Raw genomic sequence first — 26,419 nt, 5'->3', positions numbered from 1 at the left:
CAGGGTAAGACAGGGCCAAGCAGACGGGCTAGGGCTACAGTGAGCCTGTGCACAGGACAAGGTAGTGCTGCCAGCCGCCGGGAGCCAAGGCCAAGCACGTGGGTGGGATCAGGCATGTGGGCATGCAGAACGTGGCCTTCGGGAGCCCCTGATGGATGCCTCTGCTCCAAGGCTTGACACCATGATGTACAGGGAGCCTGGAGACATATGGATTTTCAAAGTGGCCACTTTGAATAGAATTACAAACCCTGAGCATGTGCACAGTGAGGCCTCTGCCCTGGCAGAGCTGCACCTAGTTCATAAACCAGGTGCCTTTTAGGATTGTTCTAGAGAGCTAGGGTGCCTGGGGAAATGCCCACAGAGGGAGCATATCTTGATATGCTGGAACCTGGAGCTGGGCTGACCTCATTCAGTTTAAGGCTCATGCCTTCAAGGTTGAGTGGTACTAGGTAAGTCATTCACTATGGGATGTGTCTTCCTCCTGAAAATGGGGTTGATGCTGGCCTCTAACTGTCAGGCTCACTGGAAGCAAGAACTGTAAAATCCTTGGCCCATATTTGCTCCTTCATCTATTTAAATTTCTAGAAAAGTTTCTGAGGGAAGTGTCTGGGAAAGAGATCATTGTGGGAGATGATGGAGCCTTCCCTGTGTTCAGTCATTCATTCAGAAAATGTTTGCTGAGGTCTTCTGGGTGCCCAGGCCAGTACCAGGGCTTCAGAGGTGAGAGATGCTCCTTCGTGAGAGGTGAAGTGAGCACTTTTGGCTGAGGCAGGTCAATGTTGCCAGCCGTGTTCCTGGTTCTACCATAGGGTTGAGGTGCCATATCCAGCCCTGTTCTTCCATGGAAGCACCTAAGCCTTCAGGGTGCTGAGAGGCTCACGCAGGTCTTCTCACAAGTCCCCGGGCCAGGTGCTCCCCTGAGTCCCCTGACCAGCCCAGTTGAGGGTTAATGCTCTTGACTACCTCAAGGGTGGGCAAGAAGAGCAAGTAGGACTCCTGGAGTCCCTGGAGGAGGTGGGCCTAGCACGAGGGACAGCCTTAGAAGGCCACAAGCACAAGGTCAAGAAATCAACAGTTGCTCAAGTTGGCAGAGGTAGTGGGAGTGTGTGTTTTGGAAGTGGTGAGTGAAAATCCTGTGTTCAGGAGGGCTCCATGGTGATCCATCAGGACAGCTTGATCATTTTGGCAGAAGAGAGTCCCCACCCTGAGCCTTGTTGGCTTAGGGGGAGTCCCCTGTCTACTTGGGCACAGACTCACAGCCTCTGTCCTCTGCTGCCCTCTCCTGCCCCCCTTAAGCCACTCTCCTCCTGCTCCACACACTCCATGCCCTTCCCTCATCTCTTGGAACCTGCCATACCTTCTTTTACCTTATTGCCTTCCCATGTGGCTTTATTTTCCCCCAGAGCCTCATATTTCCACCCCGCAACCTAATTAACTCCTCCTCATCCCTCAGAGCTCAGCTTAAAGTTTGCTTCCTCAGGGATGCTTTCCCTGACTCCTAGACTTGATCAAGTCCCCCTTTCCCCGTGTACGTTTTCGCAGCACCCTGCTCTCCCCATTTATAGTATTTAATCACAGTTGTAATTAAGAAATTATTTGTTTGAAAGTTGTTTGATGCCTGTCTCCCTCACTTGATTGTAAGTTCCCTGAGGGCAAGAAATGTCTGTTTCATTTGGCTTATATCCCCAAAGCATAGCACAGTGTCTGACACGTGTAGGCAGATAGTAAATAAAATGTGCTGTTTTGAATTGAGTTAAATTGAGTTGAGATGGCCCTGGCCCACCCCTGGGTGCCAGGGCAGGGGGAGGCAGCTAGGGAAGTGCCTGGAGCTGAGGTAGTTCCCATTAGTCCTCATGATTAATTCACAGCCACACTGTGATAGAGTGGGCTTGTCCCCAGTCAGTGCCTCCGCTGGGGCCCACCTGTTAGCGACAAACAAACAAAGGGGATAAATAATGCATTGGGAGCTGAGCCAGGCAAGGCGGCAGTATTGAAATTAATAGGGATTAGCTGAGCAGCTTGAGGATGAAATATTTACCAGGTGGGACACGGCTTAGGGAGGGCATCCCCCCTTCCCAGAGTCCCCAGGCATAGCTAGGCCTTTCTCCAGGGCATCACTGGCTAGGACTGGGGCACCCCAGCACCACCACTGCCACCCCTGGCTGCCTGGGTTTGCAGGACAGGCTGGCCAGACAGATGAGAGCTTAGGTCCTAGCCAGTCTCCTGGCACAGCAAAGTCCTGGGGAAACCAAGATGCTAGAAGGGAACAGAGGTGGGGAAGGGCCTGAAACCTTCAGGGCTTTGGAAGCTGGAGACAAAGACCATGACAGGGTTTCAGGGCCTGGGCATGTCAAGGCTTTGGGTGGCAAATGGCAGGGCTGGAGTAGGTTTGCCTGTGATCTTGCCGCTCTTTCTTTTCCTCTAGTCCTTCCTTTCTTCTTTTCAGTATGTATTTCTTGAGTGTCTCAGTGGATAACATCCGTGCCCTCAAAGAGTTCATGGTCTAGCAGGAGGTGAAGGAGAGGCAGTTACGATACATGGAGAACTGGCTGCTGTGGGAGCACACAGAAGAGGTTCCTAACACAAAGGCGGGATGGAGGGAAGGCACCTAGAGGAAGCACTAGCAAGCCTGGGTCCTGAGAGGTGAAGGCAATGAGCCAGGTGAGAAGTGAGGACTCGAAAACTCAAGGTGCAAATGAGCCTGAACTTGGCTGTACAACAGGGGAGTAGGACTGATGAGACCAGAGATGTAAACAGGTCCAGAACTCAGACTTTTATAAAGGGGTTTGGATGCATTGGGAGCTGAGTCAGGCAAGGTGGCAATATTGAACTTAATGGGGATTAGCTGAGCAGTCCTGAGAGCGGTGAGGAGCCACTGGAAGTGGTGCTGGTGGTGGTGGTTTTAATTTTTGACTCTTAAACTTTTTACTTTGAATTAATTTTACATTTGTAGGGAAGTTTCTATGAATCCCTTACCCAGCTTTCCCTCATGTTAACATCTTACATAATCACAATACAGTTATCAGTACCAGAAAATTAACATTGGTACTGTGCTACATTAAAGGGCCTCTTAGGCCGGGTATGGTGGCACACGCCTGTAATCCCAGCTACTTGGGAGGCTGAGGCACGGGAATCGCCTGAACCTGGGAGGCGGAGATGCAGTGAGCCAAGATCACGCCACTGCACTCCAGCCTGGGCAACAGAAAGAAGCCCTGTCTCAAAAAAAAAAAAAAAAAGCCTTATTTTAATTTCACCAGTGTTTCCATTAATGTTCTTTTTCTGCTCCAGGTTCGTTGAAGGGTTTGTTGTCGTTGTTGTTGCTGTTGCTGTTTTTTGAGACAGAGTCTCCCTCTGTTGCCCGGGCTAGAGTGCAGTGATGTGATCTCGGCTCACTGCAACCTCCGCCTCCCAGGTTCAAGCGATTCTTCTGCCTCAGCCTCCCGAGTAGCTGGGATTACAGGTGCCACCACGCCCAGCTAATTTTTTGTATTTTTAGTAGAGATGGGGTTTCGCCATGTTGGCCAGGCTGGTCTCGAACTCCTGACTTCGTGATTCGCCCACCTCGGCCTCCCAAAGTGCTGGGATTACAGCGTGAGCCACCGCGTCCAGCCCGGGTTTTAAGACAGGGAGTGAAATGACCAGATTGGTGGTTTAAAAGGACACCATGGAAGAAAGATTAGCAGGGGCATTGCCGTTACCTAGATGAGAGATGATGGTGGCCTGGACCAGGATGTTGGTAATGGGAACATGGGCTTAGAAATTATTGAAAAATATATGGTAATTAAAGCTCCTAGAAATTATTGGAAAATATATGGTAATTAAAGCTCTAGGAGGGGATAAGTTCACCCACGGAGAGAGAATGAGAAGGGAAGAGGACCAATGACAGTTCTGAGCAACACCCATATCTAAGAGGTGATCAAAAGAAAGGGAGTGTTCAAAGGAACCAAGGAGAATTGCATGGAAAGTGAGAGTGGGTCACTGAAGCCCAGGGAAGAGAGCTTCAAGGTGTGGATGGTTCACCAATTGTCTATCAATCCAAACCTGAAAAGCTTCATCCTCATGAGTCATAGGGATCATTAGAGAAAGCAGTGTTGGTAAAACAGTGATCCGATCGCAAGGTGGGTGATGAGGAAATAAGATCTTGAGTGTAAACAACTCTCAAGTTTGCCTCTAAAAGGAAGGAGAGATTGGGTACTAACCAATGGAAAAGGGAGTTAAAGGGAGACTTGTTTACTCCCAAGATGGGAGAGAATTAATATATTTACATGCTTATGTGAAGGAACCAATGCAGAAGAAAAAAGTGAAGCTGTATCAGTGGAAATGGGAGTACTCAATAATGTATGGACCCTGAAAAGGCCTGGAGTCTGGGTTGGACCCTACCCAGCTGGAGTGGAGGGATGGGCTTAGAAAGTGACATCAGGCAATTAGCTGGGCGTGGTGGCAAGAGCCTGTAGTCCCAGCCACTCTGGAGGCTGAGGCAGGAGAATCGCTTGAACCCGGGAGGCAGAGGTTGCAGTGAGCCGAGACCGTACCATTGCACTCCAGCCTGGGCGACAGAGTGGGACTCCATCTCAAAAAAAAAAAAAAAAAAAAAAAATGACATCAGGCTTGGCCCTCTCTTGTGACAGGAGGAGAGGACTAGGGCAGACTCAGGAGAGTGGCTTCTGTGTGGCTCCTGTGGAGTAGGAGATAAGTTTGCATGGGTGCGGGGGGTTTGGGGTGATGTTGAGGGCAGGGGATTTGAGATTTGTGGAAAGTAGAGAAACTTGAGATTGTCACTAGGAGTGAAGGGTGAGAGAGTGCACACTGATCAGGAACACTGGAGATTGGCTGGACAGTTTTATATACCCAGCTGAGGCTGATGACTCTGATTTTGTAAGTGACACTAGTCTATATGGTTGTGATTTTCTCTAGTCATACGCTCCAGGTGGCAGGCACAGAGAAGGCAGAGTCTGGGTTTTTCCAGGCAAGGGTGACACGGAAAAGGGAATAAGAGAGTTGAGGATTGGCAAGAAAAAAACTGAAATGATAGACCATGCAATCCAGGCTCCAAAGGCAGACATGTCAGTTACGTTGCTAGGACAGAAACTATGACTTTTCCCTTCTTTTTCACTAAATAGAACCCCTGTATAATTATAGAACCCCTGTATAATAATCAGTGTGTACCTAGTTAAAAGACTACGTTTTTAGTTTTCCAAACAGCTAGGTACAGCCATGTCTCTGAGCTCTGGCCGGTGAAACAAAAGGAAATGTGTTGTCTGGGACTTCCAGGGATAATACTTAAAGAGAAACAACTCAGCTGGGAAATATGCTATTGTTGCCTTTTCCCGTCTTCCCCCTTTCTTTTTCCTGAATGTGGATTTGATGGTTGGAGCTCCAGCAGCTATTTTGGACTATGAAATAGTCTGAGGATTGGAAACCACATGCTGAGAGTGGCAGGGCAGAAAAAGAAGAAGTCTGAACAGTCTGATGATTTTGTGGAACTGAGGGGTGTTTAGTCAACTTATATTGCAAGCCATACTCATAGAATGCCTTTCTTAGGAAAGCTGTATTTCTTCCCTCTCTGTTTTCACTGGGGTTTTAGTCTAAACTTGATTCTTTTAGCCTTTTTCCTAACATAGCCTGTGTCCTGAGATACAGCAAGAAACAATTTGATCAAATGTTTCAAGAGAGCAAAAGAAAAAAAGGGTTACCAACTTCCCAGCCTGAAATAGCAGCGTCCTCTTTGTCCTTCGGCCTGCCTCCTTTATTCAGTGAGTTCTATGTTGTAAGGTCCATTCCTTATGTCATTCTCCTTCCTGCCTTTACATTCTGTATCAGTTAGTATACTTTCAGCTGCAAGAAAAATAAACCCCAATTTTAAATATCTTAAATAAGGGGATTTATTATCTCACAAAAGAAATTTGGCAGTAAGGCGATCCTAAGGTCGGTTAATTCAGCATCCCAGCAATGTTATCAGGGACCCAGATTTGTTTCCATTTTTCTTTCATCTTCAGCATGGTCTTCATAGGCTAACTCCCCCCAAGGTTGGAAGATGGCTTCTGCAGTCCCAGACATTATGTGTAGATACGAAAACACCCAGCAGAATATAAAGGACTATTTTTCCCTCATGCTTGTCTTCATAAGAGATAAGAAATTTTACTTGAAGGCCTTTCAGCAAACTTACCTTCACGTCTCAGTAGCCAGAACACATGCCCATCCCTGTGCCAATGACTGGCAAGGGAGAAAGGATCACCAAAAATGACTCAGACCACAGAGGATTAATTCTGATTACTTGAAGGGGTAGTGGACCCTGCCAGCAGAGCAGAAGGGGGTGGCTGTTGGGTACATCATCAAAAGTGAACAAGGGCCGGGACCAATGGCCCATGTCTATAATCCCAGCACTTCGGGAGGCTGGGGTAGGAGGAACCAGCCTTGGTAACATAGCAAGACCCCATATCTACCAAAAAAAAAAAAAACAAAAAAAACGGCCAGGCATAGTGGCATACCTGTAGTCCCAGCTGTTAGGGAGGCTGATGCAGGAGGATTGCTTGACCCCAAGAGGTCGAGACTGCAGTGAGCTATGACCAAACCACTGCACTCTTGCCTGGGTGACAGAGTAGGGTGCTAACTCAAAGAAAAAGAAGTGGACAAGGAAAAATGTGAATACAGGAGAGATGATATATATGGAGAGAGTAAGGGTATAAATTTTAAGGTTTCAGTGAGTGAAAAAAAAAAAGTATACAGACAGGTTAGGCATCCCTAATCTGAAAATCCCAAATGCAGAATACTCCAAAATTTGAAACTTTTTGACTGCCAACATGACACCACAAGTGGAAAATTCCACACCTGACCTCATGTGATGGGTCGCCATCAAAACTTTGTTTTATGCACAAAATTATATAAACGATTATATAAAATTACCTTCAGGGTATGTGCATAAAGTGTATAAGAAACATAAATAAATGAATTCTGTGTTTAGACTTGGGTCCCCATCCTGAAGATATCTCATGTATATGCAAATATTGCACAATCTGAAAAAAATTCAAAACAGTCCTGGTCTCCAAGCACTTTGGATAATAACCTTGTTATTGTTATTGTCAGAAACAAGGGATATTTGGATTTAATATTTCAAAGGAAGAGTAGTAGGATGTTTAAAAGGTTGACTGTGTTACTGTGAAAATGGGTGGAAATTAGATACAGTGGAGAAGGCCATTAATGCTAAAGTCAAAGAATGAAGAGGCTGGCAACAAGATTTCTCAAAAGGTCAGGATATAGAGGTTGTGGCAGGCAGGTCTCTTGGGAGGGAGGTGGCCATGGTCTGGATTGATAGCATGTGCTCACAAGAAAGTCTCCAGATAGTCTGCTGGCACGTGGGTCTGGGGCTGGGTCACAGGTCCTGGAACTTTCCAGCTGCCTGGGGCAGCATAGGCAAGTGGCATAACCTCTCTGTATCTCAGTGTCCTCATTTTGCAAAGAATCTGTCCTGGTAGTTCAGGCCATTCTGGAAGAGGGTAAGGCCCTGACACCTTCCTGTTGAAACCACTACAGGACCCAGAAGACTGATGAGGCTGCCAGGTGTGGCACATCTGCTCAGCTGTTCTCAGTAGCCAACCCCTCCCTGGCTGGGTTCCCTTCACTTGGCTGTAGGTGATCTGGCTATAACCTGGCACTTCTAGTTGTGGCATCCCAGACCAGCAGGAAGGTGAGGCTTCCTGGCCCCTCTACCTGGATGGGGCCTTGGCTGGGATTGAGTTGGAGGAGGCAGGCATCCTCTGTAATGGCCAGAGCAGCCGCCCTGTTACTACGGCGTATTTCACTTTTAATTCTGACATATAATGTAATGATCTTTTTTAAGGCCCGATGATATTATCTGCCTGACTAGATTATTGAGTCTTCATCATCTCCAGATAAATTTATGGCCAGGACGAGGCCCAGGATTTATCATCAGTCAATAGAGCTCAATACTCTAACAAGGCGTGTAATAAGATATACATATTTAATGATCCAAGGGGAGGAGCGCTAATGGGAGTCGAGTGAGTGGTCCGTGGGGCTTGGGCTCTGCCCTAGGGTTGCCATGGCTGTGGGGACATGGATGTGGTCTTTGTCCTGTGGTCCCCAACTCTTGTCTTTCTCAGGACTGCCTCAGTCTCCTCCTTCCCAAGAGCCTGAGGAAGGGAGAGGTAGGGAAAGGAAGAGGCAGCATTAGGGCCAGGCCAGAGCTAGGGCCCAAGCATCTTCAGCCCAAAGGGTGTATGCACCCCCTGAGAAATTCGCCCCCGCTTCCAGGCCTTGGAAGGGTTGGGGGTGTCCTCAGGCCTGTACGCCCAGGCCCCTGAGCATTAGGGCGGGCCCACAAGGGAGGGAGTGCCGGGGCTGCGTGCCCAGGCCGCACTGATGGTGACGGATGGTTTTTCATTATAGCCTCTCAGGTCCTGCCCGCGCCCTGTGTGGAAATTCTATTTATTCCCTAATTTGTAAAAATTCCCTCTTTATCTGATCCCAATCAGGGCGGGGTAATTGGCTCTCTGGGGCAGCGGCTGGGGTCCTTGATGAAGAGCTATGTGGATGTACCCAGCCCGGCCCCCACCCAGCCTGCCACCAGGGCCCACAATTAATAATGATTTGCAAATGGCAGACAAGCAATAACACAGAAAGATGTGGCGTCCGTGCTGCCTCTTCATTTCCTTCCCTCGCAGATATAAATGGCCACAGAACAAAAACCCAGCACTATAAATTCTAGAATTAGTTATTCACTGGGATAAATGGGGCCCGGAGCCACCAGCCACTCTCCCTGCCACCGTTCTTGCCTGCTTTCCCTGATCCAGGTTCTGGCCCCATGTCTGTTCTTGAGCCTGGCCCCTGACTCTTCTGCCTCTTTGGCTCGCAGCACAATTCCTCAGCTTCTCCCCACCACTCTAGCTACCTCCTCCTGTGTGGCCGAGACTTGGGAGTGGTCACCTGGTCTGGGCCTGTAGCTTCCTCTGCAGTGGCTGGAGCCAGCAGGTGGGATTCACCCTCCACCTCCTCTTGTGGACCTCCGTGGCTGCCCAACGTGGTTTCTGTCCTCATTCTGTATTGGAGTTTGAATGACATTGACATGTCCTGCCAGGCCTGGGAGTCTGGATAAGGGTTGGTCTTGGGTATCATCTTTGGCATTTGGGACCAATCATGTCCTTTGCCTGGCCAAATCTGAGTTGAAGTTCCTGGTGGCCAAATGCACTGTAAGCGACATAAGGGGTTTGATGCTGTGCTTACTGGTCAGGCAGTTCTGGGATGCTGGCAAAGGGGTTTCCGGGCACTGTGCCCTCCCGGCCAGGCACATCTTCCCCCCCAACCCCACCGCCCCCAAGTGGCTGTGAGCTGGCGGGTAATGGGCGTGTAATGGCCTCATTTCCATGCCTGGCCTCCAGGAGTGGCGGTAAGTGTTTGATTGCCTTAATTTCCAAACACATCATTATCCCAGCTTTACCAGCGCTTAATAAACACTTTATGAGGATTTTTTTAAAAACATCTTCGGTCCGCATACTTCTCTGAAGTGATAAACTCTAATTAAGTCTAATATTTAAAAATATGGTAATGGTGAGTTGTTTGAATAAGTGGACTGCATTTCTGTAATTTCATTATTACGTAAAACACGCTAATTATTTGGAGCGCGCTTATTACGGTGAGAGAAATCGCCTGCTAATCAAGATGAAATTGCCTTTTCCCCTTATTGTGGAACCATCGTCATCCTTCACCATCAGCCCGTGGCACCTCCAGGCACCTCGGTGGGGTGGAGGGGGCTGAGGGGAGGGGCTGAAAGAAGGGGTCACTTTGGAGTGGAGGCTGTAAGGACCCTGTCTGGGGGAGGGGTAGGAAGCTATGGGAGCCATGGCTGTGGGGAGAAGGGAGTGTGTGTCTAGGAAGTGTGTCGGGTGGGCCAAGGTGGCCATGAATGGGGGGCACAGGGGACTGTGTAGGCCGTGTCTGAGACAAGGAACCGAGGGGGTGGGGATATCAGGATATTATTGTTGGAATAACATTATTTTTAGATGTTATTGGAATAACAAAAATAATAACCGAGCTACTGTTTTAAGCACTTCACAAATAACTCATTTCATCTTTTTAACAACACTTTGAGGGAAGTTATTGCTATAATTATTATTGTTCCCATTTTAGAGAAGAAGAAACCAAAACAAAGAGAAGTTAAATAAAATTCAGGAACTTGCACAAGTTCACATGGTTATTAAGTAGTGGAGTTTGGATTCAAACCCAGAAGCAGGATATACTGGGGCCATCTGCTGTGTCAGTCCTAAATTCACTGCCTTGGCCCTCATCTTCCTTCTAAGCTAACATTTGATGCTAAACCTTAAACCGCACCCAGCTGTTGGGTCCCCATCACAGAGCTGCCAGATAATACAGGGTTACAAATAATACAGGACACTAGTTAAATCTGAATTTCAGATAAATAATTTTTAGTATAAAAAAATATAAGTATGTCCTGTATGGAGCTGGGGCTGCATTTAATCTGGCAGTCCTGTGTCAAGCAGGCCTAGGCACTGGCACTTTGCTCCCAGGGCATTACTGCTGCCAGGATGTCTGGACAGACAGATGTGGCAACAGTTGAGGTTCTAGAATGTGGACACACCCAAGGATACTGCCGTGTCACCCTTACCATGCATGGTTCCTGCTCCTTGCACTGTTCTCCACACCCACCTCCCAACCACCCTACCCTACCTCTGCTGGTCCCTGTTCCATGGACTCTTGCCACATTCCTCACCATGTCCTGAAGATCACTAATAAAGTGTGTTACCAAGCTAAGCATTCCACAGGCAGGAGGCCTGTGGAGACTCCAGCAGACCTCAGGATGTGTCTGCATGTTCCTTTAGGCCACACTGCCTCTTAGTCCCGTAAGATCAGCAGCTTGCCACCCTACTGTCCCTCCTGTTCCCCCAGTTTGATTGGCTTCTTTGATCATTTCACATACATTCTCTCCTGCCTCCAACAGACACATGTATGGGAATTGTATATATGATAGAGGTGTCATTTCAAAAGGGTAGGGAAAGTGTTGACAGTTCAATCAATGGTGGTAGGACAATTGGCTATCTATTAGGGGGAAAAAAGTTAGAGTTTTTATTTCTTACCACACACAAAAATAAATTGCAGACAAATTAAAAAGTTAATATATAAAAAAACTGAAAGTATTAGAAGAAAACATAAGATAGTTGTGTGTGTGTGTGTGTTGAATAATGCCGAGATAGAGAAGCAAGACATTAGCCTAGAAACCATAAAGAAATGCCTGACAAATTTAGATGTCCCATAGGAATATGACTTAACTCATCCAAATTTGCACCTTCCCTGGTATGCCTTATCTCAGTGAGTGGCACTGAGATCCTAGATGCTCCCCCCTGCTGTCCTAATCCCCCCATTAAGGACTGCTCGTTCTATTTCCTAAAAATTCTCTTACCTCCATCCACTTCCCCCACATCATCAATAGATCTCCTCCATTTCCACTGCCACTGGCCTAGTTCCGGGCCATTATTTCTGGTCTGGAACATAGTACAATCTGCTCATTGATCTATCTGCCCTCAGGGTTAATCCTTCCAATCCTGTCCTCACATCTAGGATGATAATTCTGAAACAAGATCTGGTACTGTCATTCCCCTCCTTAAACATGTTAATGTCCATCATTCTCAGAATATTAACATCTTAAGCTCCTTTGTTTAGCATTTGGGTTCTTCAGGATTCCCTTTAGTCAGTCACTGACCACCAGCTTAATCTCTTGCCACTCCCTTCTGATTCTTCATCCCCCCCACCCATCTGATAAACTTATTTGGACACTCCACATTTCACCTCCATAAATGTGCCTATACTATTTATTATGCCGAGAACACCTTCCTCACCCCAGCCCTAACTAGGTGGTCTAGCTCCCCCCGCCATCCCCTAAGACCTCTGCTTAACTTTGGAATATTTTCCTAATCCTCAAACAGAACTAGATGACTTTTCCATGCGTCCTTTTCTCATAGCACTGCACACCTGACAGGGCTGTCTTTGAGTTCCTTGAAGGCAGGGAGCTACAGAGTCTTGCACATCCCTCAAAAGCAGTATGGTACAAGATCACTGAGCATACAGGTGTCAGTGCATGTTTGCCGAATGAATGAGTACATGAATGAATGGACTTCTAACTTCTTGGGTCCCCTTCCTCCTGAGGGTCTCCCTAGCCCAGGCCCTGCTTCCTGTCCACTACCACTCAGTTCCCAGGTAAGTACCGCTAATAGAGAATATCAGCCTCAGGTTGCCCTTTGTGAGCTCTTTCTGGGTGTCCTAAGTGATCTGAGCAACCTTCTGTGTACAGATTGTCAGGCAGACATTTTACTGTCCTTGGGCCCAGCCAACAAGCTTGTCCTTCCTTGTAAGGTGCTAGCCCCACTAATATTCTTTCAGGGATTTATGCAGCTGCACTCCTCACATTATGGTCTTGGCAATATAAAAATATTTCCAACACTGAGAATATTAATGCCCCAAAAACGGAGAGGAGAGGGTCATCTTGTCACAAATTGATGATCCTGCAGAAACATAAAAACAGGTTAGCCTGGCCAGGCGTGGTGGCTCACGCCTGTAATCCCAGCCCTTTGGGAGGCCGAGGTACAAGAATCGGAGGCAGAGGTTGCAGTGAGCTGAGGTCACGCCACTGCACTCCAGCCTGAGTGACAGAGTGAGATTGTCTCAAAACAAAACAAAATGAAACAAAACCAAAGGTTAGCCTTCTAGAATTTGAAGGTGAGGTAGAGGCCTCTTGGAGGCCTCTATTGTGGGTGCAAGGCTGTGTTCCCTGCCACCCCACTCCCACCCTACAGCAGCTTCATGCTGGCCTCCTTAGCTCAATGAGAGGTGCTGGAAGGCAAGCCTGCTAACCCAGGTGGCCCCCAGAGCTTCAAGCAGAAAACTTTCCAAGACACTATGTTGCCACCAGACTCACCCTGCTGCTCTCTCTCTCTGAATATTTGGCCTATTAAAAGCCCCAGATCTGTCTCTAGTGCTTCTTCTGCCAAGCTTCCTCACTTTCTAGCAGGGCCATAGACTTTAAATATATATATATATATATTTGTCAAGGCTTCAAGGGCTGGAAAAAGAGCCTGGAGCTGGAAGCCCATGACTGCCATTCCACTGACTTGTTAAGTGAACTGGAGCAAATTTCTTCCTTTCCCTGGTCTCTCTTTATTGTAGTGGGCCAATTGCAACAAGTTAGACTCCAGAAATACCCAGTAAACAGGATCTGAAGTCAGAATTTGGAGTGAATGCCAATTGGTTTCACTAAGTCTTCCCTATCAGTCATCTGTGCTATCAATTGTATACACTTTCTCACCACTAGGTCCTCCAGAAAACTAGCTTCCTTGCCTTCAGAAAGAGGAGGTATTCCAAGCATAAAGAACAGCATGTGCAAAGACGGTGCAACACCTTGTTTGGTCCTCACAATAACAGCAAGGCCATTATCACCCTAGTGGAGGAACCTAAGTATTAGAGACGCTAAGCCCTTGCTGCGTGATTGTGCAGCCAGTGGGTGAAGTTAAGATTGGAAGCATGTCTTTCTGGCTCCAAAACCCACTTTGTAATTTTCAGAAAACAGTGAGTGGGTCCTTGAGATTGGAGTCCAGGGATTGAGGGTTGAGCATGGCAGAGACCAGAAATAGCAGGGATCAATTTTTGCGGAGCCTTTAAGACATGTTACTGGTGTAGACTTTAAACTGAGGGCAAGGAGAGCCACTGAATGGCTTTAAGGAAGAAGAACATGATCGGATTTATGTAAGAAAGATCAGTTTGGCTGTAAGAATGAATTGGAGGGAGAAAGAGGACAGCTGTTGTAATCCAAGATGATTAGGCAGAGAAGAAGAAGAGAAAATCTGCATAAATTCATACTTGATTAGATTTGGAGAGTGAGGGAGAGGGCAAAGTGGCAACATGACTCAGATTTCTTTGGGCATTTTGGGTGGATTATGTTGCCATTCACTGGGATGGAGAACATAGCAGGGTGAGGGGTAAGAAGCAGCTTGGAGAGAAAATTAGCTCATGATTGGACATTTAGGGTTTACCTAGAAGGAGATGTTCAGGAATATGTGGTGTAGAGCCCATGAGCTGTCCAGGCTGGAGACGGTGATCTCCAGCGGGTGGCTGAAACTCACGATTTGGATGAAGTCATCCAGTGTGTAGAGTGGGGAGAGGTCAAGGACAGAGACTGGGACATGGGGACTCTCTCCCAGCACAGGTGGGAGAACAGTGCTTGCCCACTGGATGGCTGGTGGCCTGGGGGTTGGGGCTGGGACATTCACTTGGGCCACGGGAAGCAAATTGAACGATTTGTCCAGCAATGAGGGAGGAACCAGATGAAGTCAATAGAAAACTAATTTTCTTTTCTGCTGGAAGAAATGAGGTGTGTGGCCGCTGGGTAATTGCAGATAACGAGGGGACTTATTCTTAATATGCACAGCGGCCATGGTCCCTAGGGTACCGGAGACAGGAAGGACTGGAGGTGCCCTGATAAGGCCAGACTTATTTGGGAAGAAAATCACCCTATCATAGTCCCTCTGTTGGCACCACCACAGCCCATGGGCCCCATCCTAACCCCTCCTCCTCTTAGGCCCCTTCCGGTTCCATTCCCCTTCCTGTCAACTGCCTAGCAGAGCCCCTCCCTCTTCCACCCACTACCCCCAAAGCACAGGCACACACACTAAGAGAGACAAATGATGGGGCCTCAGCTGAACGGGGTGCGTGTCCGGCCCATAAACCACGGGGATGGGTCACGTCTGGAGTTGCCATGGTCGCCACTACCCACCCATCTGTCTTCCCACTGTTCTGCCTCAGACCAGCCCGTATGGCTTCCTGAGTCCCTGGGGGAAGGTGTCACCTCTCTGTGCCCACATCCACTGCAGGTGCATCCACGCTGATCTGTGGGAGACACGACCCTGTCTGACTTGCCTGCCCAAAGCAGGCTCTGCAGAGCTAGGATCTGGCTAATGATACAGGGCCTGGGCTGATCAGAGACTGTGCCCTCCTACTGCCCTTTTCTAGTGCTGGAGGGTCCCTCTTCCTAGGCTAAGGTCCTGACAAAGGTGGGCCTTGACATGCAGAGGCTTCCTGACCCCACCTTGACCTTAATAGCCCCCCCCCCACTTGGTTATGACGTTGATGTACAATATTTCTACAATCACAGCATCGATCCTGTGAAGGCTGGTGGTGGCTGAGGCCCTGGTTATGGCCCAGGAGCATTTAAGGGAGGTAGGAGAAGAGGCAGGTGAGGGGATAATGAGTTTGGTGGCTGCTGTGGGCAGCTGAACAGAAAAACTCAGGCACTCAGGCTGTTTCTCTCCTACGCTTCCTCTAGTGGAATAAGCTCTGGGCAGGTGCACCTCCTGCTGGTGGTGGTGGTGGTGGTGAAACAAATCCTGGCCCATGTCCATGACACTGAGGCCCCAGAGGCCTGATCCTCCAGCCTCCAGGGTTCTAGGACAGTTGAAAGCATCCAATACTGGAGAAACTGTTCGTGATAGAGTCTGATACAGGCAGACATATTCCACATGAGGTATGGGCAGAAACAGGGCCCAAAAAGGTGACTAGCACCCACTCTGAGCCTACTGGGACAGAAGCAGGGCTTCCGCCGACGTATACAGGACCCTCCCTGTCCTGTTGGAGCTCCACAGGAACAGGTGCCCAGGCAAGTTGCTGTTTGAGCACACACAGGGCAGGTGTGTTTCCCAGGGCCCTGGCCCAGCAGTGCCAAGCCTTGTGCCTTGTCACTAGTGATTATGGCCTGGGTCACATCTCCCACACACACGAAAGTGCCGGCAAAGTCACCCTGGCCATGGGTGTGATGAATGGCCGCGCAGTAATGAAATGGAGACATCAAGGCGGGTGGCGGGAAGACAGAGTGTGGCGGACGGGCCGTCCCCACGCGGCAGCAACAAGAAGGATCGCCCAGCGGCCGGGGGCCGTCAAGGGAGAAATTACACATTTACTCTGCCTTTTTCTTACTGCGACGGCGCCCATACATCACCGCTGGGGCCGGGGCGGGACATGCCGGCCAATTTCCAGCGTGAATTATGGAACCGAGAAGCATCGAGACCAGGCTTCCTGCTGGCCCAGCATCACCCACCCCAACCTGAAGCTAGGGATGCTGCCACCAGGGGATGGGGCCACCCTCTCTAAAGCCTGTGGCTCCTGAATCTGACCCTGCTTCCCACCCCCACCCTTGTAAGAGCACCTGTGGGCATGGAGGGGAAGGATCTGGGGCCAATCTAAATGTCTTCTCTCCTTTTTAGACGACTGCAAGAACATTGCCAACATCATGAAGACACTCGCCTATCGAGGCTTCATCTTCAAGCAGACATCGAAGCCGTTCTGATTGGCCGAGGACAGGATGGGGCAGGACAGGGTAGCTGTTTGGCCTAGCCCAGAATCCTCCTCTCCCTCACCAGAGGGGAAGAGGGAGAGTGGCATAGCTCTGTGTCCAGAGTGTCCCCAGCTGCCCTGTGGGCTCATGCCCTTGGCGTGGGCTTGTGCCCTTGCAAGGGCTTGGCCACTTGGCCCTTCTGGAGCAGACACTTTGTGTCCCCCATCCCCACCCCTCAATCTCAGCCCAGTATCAGCCCCTCCCATTGCGGGCCTGGGGTAGGGGGACCCAGGCACTCACCGCCTCCTCCCTGGTACACAGGCTTCTGTGGGGCCACCAAGCCCCCCCTGTGCTCCCTCCCATCCATAGTGCATGGTGTGTGGTGCCCCCAGGGCTCCAGGACAGATCAGGCCCCACCTTGTGTCTACCCCCATCCCCGCTGTGAACGTGCCACTGAATAAAGTCGGGGAAACGAGGCACTGGGTGTGTGTGCAAAGCCATCTGTGTGTGTGAGGCTGCTGCTGCGCCAAAGCTGTCAGGATGTGAAGGTAGGTAAAGCATGCTCCAGACTGCCTCTGTGCACAAGGCCATCCATGTGTGACTGGCCGTCACTGCAGCACCTGTGACACCCTCACTCAATATGCACACATCTGTGGAAGTGTGGGGACTATCAGTACAAGCTGTGTGCAAATCTTGAGTGTAAACCACAGGTGCTCTGAGGTGCAGGATTTTGGGTGAAACTGGTAGTGGTTAGTGGTCAGAGAGCTGCTAAGGGCCTGAACACAGGCAAACCTACCTGCCACCCTGTGGAGTGGCTGTGACAATCCCCTCCTGGCCCACCCTTCCCACTAGGGGCATCAGAAGTGAAGGAAAGGAAAAGGAAGCAGCCCGGTCCAACTCAGCAGCTCTATTTACATAACAGCGTTGCCCACACCCCGTGGGGCCTCTCATGGCTTCTTGGCTTTCTTCACAGAAGATGAGCTGGAGGCCGACTCCCGTCGCTTTCTCTGAGGATACACAGAAGGCATTGAGGTCAGTGACCCCCCAAGGCCTGAGTCAGGCTTAGTGCATGTGTTTCACACGCTCAGGGACAAGGACGCCTACTGGTCAACCCACTCCTCCCCTCAGTCTCAGACCCGCACAGAAGTGATGATCATTCCTGCTGCAGGCACTAGAGGGAGAGGAGCCCCTACACCCATGTGCATGCGCTCACTCACAGGGCCCAGGCATGCCTCCCAGCCTGTCCAGACTCTTACTGAATTGGGCGTGAGGGGTGCGCCCACCACATCAATGATGGTGTCCTTGGGGTCAGGGCCAAGTCCGGGTTCAGTCACTGCCGGCTCAGCAGAGGCCGGGCCTGGGCCTGATGCTGGTGTGGCAGGGCCCCCCAGCACACCAGCCCGGGCCAGTGCCTCATGACGGTGCCGCAGCATCTGCAGCTCATACTCGCAGTTGGCACAGGCCTGCTTGAGCTCGTAGAGCAGCACCAGGTCGCTTCGCAGTTCATTGAACATGTGCACCAGCTCCTCCGTAGGTGTCGGGCTCAGCTCTGCAGGCAGGCGGCGGGCAGCACGGGGCAGAGCCCAGGTGTGGTAGAGGGCCAGCAACGTGAACTCCCCTCCCCCTGCCCAACCTATATCCACAGCTTCGGGTGGGTACACCCTGTGGGGCCCAGTCCCCACACTCACCCACACCAAGCTCCAGCAGCATCTGTTCCAGGGCCTTGATCTTCTTCTGTCCCACAGAGCTTGGCAGTTTCATCTGCAATGAAAGCTGGCAAGCTAAGCCTGTCCCAGCCACAAGAGGCTTAGGATGAAGGGGACAAAAGGCAGAGGGAAAGACAGTGGAAGAAAGATGGTAACACATGGAGGTTAACTATGGGCCAGAAAAGGAAATAGCCAGGAAGCTGAATATAGTGAAAGCTGTGACCTTAGCCTGGCCACATCACTGAGATCCTGGCAAGTGCCACCTCTGTCTGCAGCAATCTCTCCTACCGCCCCATCCCCACCTGCCTGCTGCGTTTGGGTCACATGGAGCCCACAGCAGAGCCCAGGACCCAAACATGCTAAAGGAGGTGACTCACGTACCCGTTGGCTCCGCAGCGTGACACCTGCAGACTTGAAGTCTGGAAACTTGATGCCTGCAGTCTCAGGAACAGCCTGGGGGAGAAGGCATTATGGAGACCAAGGTGTCACAGGGAGAGGGCCCAGGGTTAGTCCCAGCACCCCATCAGCACTGGGTGCTCTCAGAACCCTCCACTCGGGGTGGGGCCTTGTGCCAGGTGACCCTTCCACCCTGAGCTAGGCTGGCGGAACCTCCGCACCGGCTTCTCAGCCTCCTTTTTCTGGGGTAGCTTCTTCTTGGGGGCCTTGCGCTCCGTGCGCCGCTGCTCTGCAGTGGTGTCTGCCGCTGTGATCAGCTTCTGCAGGTCCTGGCTGCGTTTCTCCCGCTCCTTCTTCCGGGCCTCGATCTTGCGCAGCTCCTGTAGCAGGTACTCCTCCTCTGCCACCTGGGAAAGTGAAGGATGCGAAGTGTGTGGGGCATTTCTAGGAGTGAGGGTAGACACGGAGGTGACGGGGTGCTGGGCTGTCTGTGAGGAAATCTGAGAAGTAATGGATCATGAGGGAGGTGAAGGGCTATGAAAAACAGGGGAGATGGCCCATGAGAAGTAGGAATGGGCTTGGGGCAGTTAGTAGGGTATCAGTGGGAGGCAGGGGGACCTGGGAGTGGGAGTTGAGGGGTACGGAGGATGGAGACAATGAGCAAGGGGTTTGGAGCATGGAGGACAGGTATGTGGCCTTGGGCTTACCTGCTCTGGGGTCCGGTTGTAGAGACGCTCAAGCTGTTCCTTCCGCCGTCGTTCGTGCCCAGCATCAAATACTGGTATCTTAAGGTCTGTGCCTGGCACAGCTCGCACGTTGGCAAGCTTAGCACAGATATGGTAGTACCGCTCCTTCAGGTCTTCCACAGAACGCTTCTGAGGAGCAGGACAGGGTAGAGGAATGAACATTCAGGGGCATGTGGAAGAGATGGCATAAAAGTAGGGCCTGCTAGACCCAGGAGCTGGGCACACATGCAAATGCACAATGGCTCACCTTGAACTGCTGGTGGTCATACCGGTCATGGATAACAACAAAACGCAGGTCAAAGCGGCGGCTGAGGTCAAAGAGGTGGTCAGTTTCTGCCTTAGTCCAAGCATCATCGTGGAGATAAAGCTGGTACTCCTGCTCCGAGTACACAGGCACCTGCACAGTCTACTAGCACAGAGGGACACAGTAGGGGCATGCCCACATCATGTCATGTCCAGCAGGCTCCAGCCCCCAGTGACCACAGCTCCTCCTGTTTGTTGCCAGCCCCTGGGCCTGTGCCCCTGCAGCATGGAGTGAGGAAAGAACCTGTCTGCTTGACTAGAGGTCCTAGCAGGGTTTGGGACTGTAGCCTGCCTCTGATTTATTCCAGGATCAACTTCACTGTCTCCAGCTCCAGAGCCTCAGTCATGGGACACACACTCCTGCCCCCATAGTTAAGGTGAGGGGCCCACATGTAAGTGCTTCTGTGGAGTCCAAAGGTCAACTCTGGAGTAGGACAGATGGCTAATTACCTGGAGAAAGGCCCAGCAGCCCCTAGTCCATACAACTCTTGTCTGAAGCACTACTGCCACCCAGTGGGCACAGTGGGACTTGCTGCTCCCCCAGAGTTTGCCAAGGTCAGGCATCTCTACAGAAGCTGGGCCTGAATCCTACTCCCAACATACGCAGCCCTGCCAATGCCCCTTCCTCCCTTCTTCCACACCCCCAATCCTACAGACCTCCCCCAGAGACAAACAGCACTATCACCAGCTGGGTCTGTCAGAGACCCAAGGAAGGAGCCAATGCTAGACTAGATCAGGGAAGTCTCTCTTCTCAGTTAAAGACCACAACCAGCTCCAAAACTGGTCGCCTTTTGGACATCTCCTACTGGAGGTCCCCCATGCACCTCAAACTTAGCTCAGTACTGAACTCATGTCCCTCTCTCAAACATTATCTTCTCCAGTCCGGATTTCAGTCAATATCACCATCATCCAACCCGGCTGCTCAAGCCAGAAACCTGGGAGGCATCTTAATTCCTATCTTTCCCCTTGACTCCTCCCCTTCACCAAATCTGTGGCTTTTACCTCCAAAATTTCTGCCTCCACTGCCACTTCTCAGTCCAGCCAACCCACTGTCACGTTCCTGGATCAGAGAAATAGCCTCCCTACTGATCTCTGCCCACATTCAATCCTCTTCCAATCAATTCTCCATCTGCAGCTAAGACATGATCTCTTTGAACAGTGCTACTTAAGGGATCGTCTGCAAACCAGTGCTGTTTACACTTACCCCTGGTCTATGATGAGAATGGAAACTGAGAGTAGACACTGAAAAACTTACATAACAATTTTACAGCAATTGTATGCTGTTGAATCTAATATGAAGAAACATGGACTTGTATTCTGTCTTTATAATTTTATTATCTTTATCAGTCTCTGATGGTTTGGAAATAAAATAGAAAAATGTCCTTCACCACAGATTATTTGAGACACACTGTCCTAGTATTCTAGAATATATATCTTATCACTACCCCCAACTATCCCTTATTAAACTCCTCAGAGGCTCTCCATCTAAGATAAAGCATCTTCTAGATAATTCACAAACTCCTAAAGAGCAAGGGTTGTCCGGTTCATCTCGCACCTTTAGGACTCAGCACACTGTATGTATCAGTGTCTACCAAATCAATTAATGAACATGCAAATAAATGACCTGGCCTCCTCCTGCAGCCACTGTCCCTCATGAACCCTCAACTGCAGCCAAATGACTAGCAGTTTCTAGAACATAGCAGACTTCCCCCTTGACCTCTGCTCTTGCCTGAAATGCCTTCCACTTCCACATGCCTTCTACCTGGATAACTTTCTCAACCTTTCGAGCTCTCAAAGGCATCATCTCCTCTGGGAAGTCTCTCTGGTTTCCCAGATTTGGTTACATATTTCTCCTATGCATTTTAATTCAATTTAACTAAAAAACAAACCAATAACTCAGGGCCATGTGTGGTGGCTCACGCCTGTAATCCCAATACTTTGGGAGGCTGAGGTGGGCAGATCGCTTGAGCCCAAGAGTCTGAGACCAGCCTGGGAAACATGGTGAAACCCGGTCTCTAAAAAAAACACAAAAATTAGCCAGGCACGTTGGTACATGCCGGTGGTCTCAGCTACTCGGGAGGCTGAGGTGGGAGGATCGCTTGAGCCCTGGAGATGGAGGATGCAATGAGCTGAGATCACACCACTGCACTCTAGCCTGACAGACAGAAAGAGACCCTGTCTCAAAGAAGGAAAAAAAAAAAAAACCTCTCAGGAACTGTGCAGCCAGTTCTCTCAAGTAGCTCGTAGTCAAGTGGGGAAGACATTTTTTCATTCATTCAACAAATATTTACCATGGGGCTGCAATACCTATGCTGGAGACACAGTGCTGCATATGACAGGCAGGGATCTTAGCCTCTCAAAGCTCATACTGCAGCTGAAAAAATAATTTTGGTACCATGTGGGAAGTTTGATGCATAGGGTATAACAAGTGACACTCCAGCCTGGGGACAAAGATTCGTTAGGGAAGAGGTAAATGAGGCTTTTAGGCTCTAAATCTAGGCTATTCCAGGCTGCAGCAGCTGTGTGGCCACACTGTACAATGACTTAAGTAATGGACTAGGAAACCTAGCCCAATCTAGCTCTGTCTCTCACTGGCTGGGTGAGTCTGGGAAGGCCCCGCTCTGCTGAGCTACAGAGATAACTCAGCTTGGACTAGGGGGCTGGCACAGGGGATGAAGAATATAGTCAGAGATGTGATTTATTATGGAAAAAGAATCAACAGGACTCAATAAATAGATGTATCACTGGCATCTAGCTCAAATGCCACGTTCTCAGAGAGGCCCTCCCTGACCAACCTAAGGTAGGACTCCCCTACACCTACAAGTTCACTCTTTATCTCATTTCATATCCATTCAAATCCTGGTTTCGTGTTATTGATGGCTCTTATTTGAAAGACTCCAATTTATTTCCTTACATGTTTGTTGTTTGTTTTCCCCTACCTTCTTTGTTCTGTTGTTGATTTAAATACTGTGAGGACTAAGGGAGAAGACTAAGTCAAGGATGGTCCCCCAAGTTTCTGGTTTGGGCAACTGGGTGGAAGATGGTGCCATTCACTGAGATGGGGAACAGATTTGGGACTGACAGAGGGAAGATGATGAGCTCTGTTCAGGGTACCTACCTGATGTAAGGTACCTGTGGAGCATTCAGAAAGAGATATTAGTAAATGACTGGATGCGAAGGAACCACTGCTCTGGATTGGTGACATGTAGAGAGGGTAACTGAAGCCACAGGGTTCATACTAAGAAAGTAGAGAACAAGAAGACTAGAGCACCTAGGATACAGCTCTGAGGAACAGCAACATTTGAAAGACCAAGAAAAGCCATGAAAAACCAGAGCAGGTCCGGGAAAGAACAGGATCTCTTGGGCAGAAAAGACCCACAGAGTCCTACTCTGCATGCATTTGCCACGAGGATTGAGTGGGTAATCACAGTTGGGCATAAGCATGCCCCCAGAACCAACCCTAGGAGACTGGAGAGCTCGCACAAATAGCTCAAAGTGGGAGGGCAATCTTGGCCTGTGTCCGAATGAAGGTAGCTCACCTTATTGAACCTGGCAAAGGGGTAGTCCTTGCCCTCCTCCGCTGCACGTCGCCAGTGGAAGAACATTGCTCCGTCCTTGCGGGCCGGGTTGGTGAATGGCATCCACTTCCAAGGCCGCACCTTCTTGGAGCCCAACTTGGCCTTCACTGTACGGTATCCCTGGCCAGTGTCACTGGGTAGCAGTGGGGGTGCATCCCTGGCAGTGAGGTTTAGGGAGATGTGAGGTTAGAATCAGAAGGTGTGTTAAAGAGCTTTTTGTCCCAGGGAGCTGATCTACCCTACCCTATAGCAAGAAAGTCATGTCCTGGAGCAAGAGATTTCAGGTCCTCCGCATCCTGCTAAGCAAGCAGGAGCTCTTGCTGGGGAGGAGAAAATTGGAAGAGAAAACTAGGAGTTAGGGGCATGGCAGGTGAATCAGGGGCCAAAACCTGGGGGACTTGGGACTCCAATACTTGCTTCTTGTCAGAGTAGAGCAAGGCATAGACTTCCCGGTGCATGCCCTCGGGCCTCTTGAAAGTCAGTGTCTCAGAGGACTTCTTGGATTTTTTCTGAGGAAGGAAACCACAGAAAGGAACCACAGCCTAGACCCTTTCCTGAAAATTCTTTAGCCCAGCTCAATCCCTGAACAAACCAGCACCTACAGGGTCAATGACAGGCAAACTGACACACTGTAAAGGCACAGAAACCCACTCCCAGGGACACCACCCTAGTCCCAAATCAGAGCAGTCCCCTCCCCATCCCACCAACTCTCAGACTGTTACAGTGTCTTGGTTGCTCCCCAACAATATCTTGCAAAAATCACACTTGCCTGGTCCTCTCGTCTCTTAGAGGTGTCATACCCTCTTGGTCCCACCATCTCCCACGATGTCCCACCTCCTCCCTCCCATCAAGGATGACACATATTCCCTGTCCTGTTATGTCACCCCTTTTATCGCCCAACTCACTGTAAGTGTAGCACCCATCCCTTGCCCCATCTCTCTTCCGTTGTCACTCCTCCCCATCTTCACTCCCCTACCCTCCCCTAGCCAATGCTTTCAGGTGCCCCTGCTACCTTGTCCGGGTTGATAATGTCCTTCTTGCTGATGGTCCCAGAGGCTGCATCCCCTTCTGGACCCCCGAGTTCTAGAATGTCCCGTACATCCGCGCCCGTAGCCATCGCGCCTGAGAGATGGGGGAGCCACCGGAGGTCAAGGGTCAGTGCCTGAGGAAGGACCAGGCTCAGGTCAGGAGGCGGGGCCAATCCAGACCTAAGCGGAGGCGAGGTGAAGGGGCGGGCCAAGAGGAGGGTGGTCCAGGTCAGGTCGGGGTTCTGCCTGTGTCCCACCGCTTGGATGTTCCTAACGGCCCCTTCAGCCACCTGGGCCCTCGCACCTCCGCACCTGGGTCGCGCAGCTGCAGCCCCCACTACCACTCCCCAGTCCCCGCAAAGCCGCGGCAGAAACTTCCGGCGGTGCTCATTCGGAACGCGGCCGACAGAAACACTTCCGGTCGGTGTTGTAGGAAACGGAGCCGACTGGCAACCGAGGGTGAAAGCTACTGGCCATGCTGAGCTTGCCACCGTTTGGTTCTCCCGCGAGCCTGTCTTCGTTGGTGCACTGCCTGCTTTCTGGCATTTTCCCTCTACGATGCTCCGTTGCGTCTCAGGCAGTGAAGAGATACCAGAACTTTGTGACTTTGGGAAGTCACTTAATTTCTCTGGACCTTTTTCTTCATTTGCAGAATGGAAATTGTAATGGCACCTGTGTAAATGAAAGACCAAGAATCCTTGTAAAACATTAGCACAGTGCCTGGGACATTTACTATTTTTTTTATTAAATGAGTTAATGATTTGAATTGCCCCCTCTTCATTAAGTGCTAATATGTACTAGGCACTGTGCTAAGCTTGGAGGTGAAGAGATAAACTTTAAATTGTGATAAGCTTGAAGGTGAAGAAATAAGGCAGAGTTTCCTAGGGCGGCTGCCAAAATGGAGTAACGTGTGGGCCCTCATTTGCACCTCCTCTGATGGAGATATCTGTGGGTTGTGGCCTCGTGGGGCTTTCCTGGAGGCCAGCTTCATGGCACTTCACTAGTGCAGGAGCTAGCTGCTCTCTTTGGGCTACAAAGAAGCCCAAAACACAGCCCCAAGCAGGAACCAGCTTAGAAGTATCCCTCAAGGGAATAAACCTGGGGATCTTCCTAGAAAGAGAGAGACAGACAGGAGGTCCTGAGGAAGGGCAGAAGGGACAAGGAAAGCAGCTCCCAGCTTCAGCAGTCTGCAAACCAGCCTGTCAATTTGAAGGACACATAGCCTGGGGGATAGGGTGGGGCTTGTTAAGGCATTAAGAAGGCCAGACCCCAAGACCTGCCAAAGATAACCAGTAGGGACTAGAGGAGCAGACAGTTTGCACAACTTAGCTCTAAGTGTTGTAGCCTGTTCTGGCCTGGAGAAGACAAGGGGATACAACAGCTGTAGCCACAAGCCTGACTAGGCCCCAAAACTTTGGAGAACTAGGTCTGGAGGTACAAACCTGTTCCTGGGCCTGATTCCTGGATGGATCTACTGAGCTCCAAATAGTTTCCAGAGGAAGCCACAGTCTTACAGCAGAAATTGTCCACAGGGTAAGGAAATGGTCCTTGGAGCCAGAAGGGGACAGAGCAATTGGCTGCCTGAAACACTTGACCCTAGTTGTAGTTAATTAATTGTGTAATTATTTGTTTAATATATATCTCTAATAGACTCATTTCTGTGAAGACAGGGATCACAGTACATAAATGAATGTATGTGCCAGGCACTGTTCTAGACTCTGGGCATGCAGTGGGTGAACGAGATACAAATAGCTACTGGTGGAGCTTATATTTAGTGGAGAAGGAGAAACACTGAGGAAATAGACAATAAAATTGATAATGTAAGTTTTGATGGTAACAAGAGCTAGGAAGGAAATGAAATAGAGCAATGGGTTGGAGAACTGCTTTCCATAGTCTGGTCAGGGAAAGTTAGTGGTCTCTCTCTTTTTATAAATGTGTATATACATAGAAAAAATTCTGGAAAGGACTAAACCGAAATGATTCCATCACTTGTTTTTATCTGGCAATTTATATTTTCTATACTTTCTATAATGAATGTGTACCTCTTCTATAATAGAAGGAAGGAATGAAGGGAAGAAGGAAAGACAGGCAGACTGTGCGACGTGGAAGGTGGACCAGGCCAGAGTTTAGGAGACTAGAGGGCAGTTGTGACTATCTAGGTTAGAGGTGTTGGGAAACTGAACTAAGGTTGTAGCAGTGGCAATGGATTCCAGATGTTTAGAGAAAGATGACCATGTTATCTGCAAATAATGACAAGTTTATCACCTCCTTTCAATTTATACACCTTATTTCTTTTTCTTTTAGCATTTTCCAGTAC

At 49.7% G+C, this 26,419-nt stretch overlaps 2 protein-coding genes across 10 annotated transcripts in view; one reads left to right on the top strand and one right to left on the bottom strand.

Moving 5' to 3' along the window:
• Positions 1–16,824, top strand: part of ERI3 (ERI1 exoribonuclease family member 3) — a 132,673-nt gene extending 115,849 nt beyond the window's left edge. For all 7 annotated transcript variants that reach the window (XM_012511395.2, XM_030823758.1, XM_012511397.2 and 4 more), the window contains one exon: positions 16,275–16,824. In XM_012511395.2, the coding sequence (XP_012366849.1) occupies positions 16,275–16,304 (30 nt within the window). In that variant the 3' untranslated portion in view covers positions 16,305–16,824. The remainder of the gene's footprint in view (positions 1–16,274) is intronic.
• A 408-nt stretch (positions 16,825–17,232) lies between these two features.
• DMAP1 (DNA methyltransferase 1 associated protein 1) lies at positions 17,233–24,510 on the bottom strand. 3 transcript variants are annotated; one of them, XM_012511387.1, is made up of 11 exons: positions 24,415–24,510; positions 24,087–24,236; positions 23,492–23,583; positions 23,036–23,231; positions 19,441–19,599; positions 19,155–19,322; positions 18,669–18,854; positions 18,433–18,504; positions 18,034–18,106; positions 17,602–17,894; positions 17,233–17,352 (listed from the first exon to the last, which is right to left on the bottom strand). In XM_012511387.1, the coding sequence occupies exons 2-11, from the start codon at positions 24,189–24,191 to the stop codon at positions 17,293–17,295; spliced, it is 1,404 nt and encodes a 467-aa protein (XP_012366841.1). In that variant the 5' UTR covers positions 24,192–24,236; positions 24,415–24,510; the 3' UTR covers positions 17,233–17,292. The 3 variants fall into 3 exon arrangements, with proteins under 3 accessions (XP_012366841.1, XP_030679614.1, XP_030679615.1); XM_030823754.1 differs by having other exon boundaries at positions 24,393–24,471; XM_030823755.1 differs by having other exon boundaries at positions 24,360–24,464.
• Positions 24,511–26,419: the final 1,909 nt, after the last annotated feature.

Source organism: Nomascus leucogenys, chromosome 12, assembly GCF_006542625.1.
Source record: "Nomascus leucogenys isolate Asia chromosome 12, Asia_NLE_v1, whole genome shotgun sequence".
Taxonomy (NCBI): domain Eukaryota; kingdom Metazoa; phylum Chordata; class Mammalia; order Primates; family Hylobatidae; genus Nomascus; species Nomascus leucogenys.
This window is presented reverse-complemented; position numbering and strand designations above follow the sequence as displayed.

Coding starts and splice junctions, on each gene's coding strand:
- DMAP1 (XM_012511387.1), bottom strand. CDS start 24,191: ATGGCTACGGGCGCGGATGTACGGGACATTCTAGAACTCGGGGGTCCA. Junction 18,505..18,668: donor AAAAGGAGGCTGAGAAGCCG/GTGCGGAGGTTC, acceptor CTTCTCCCCCAG/GCTGTTCCTGAGACTGCAGG. Junction 17,353..17,601: donor CACCCCTCACGCCCAATTCA/GTAAGAGTCTGG, acceptor GTGTATCCTCAG/AGAAAGCGACGGGAGTCGGC.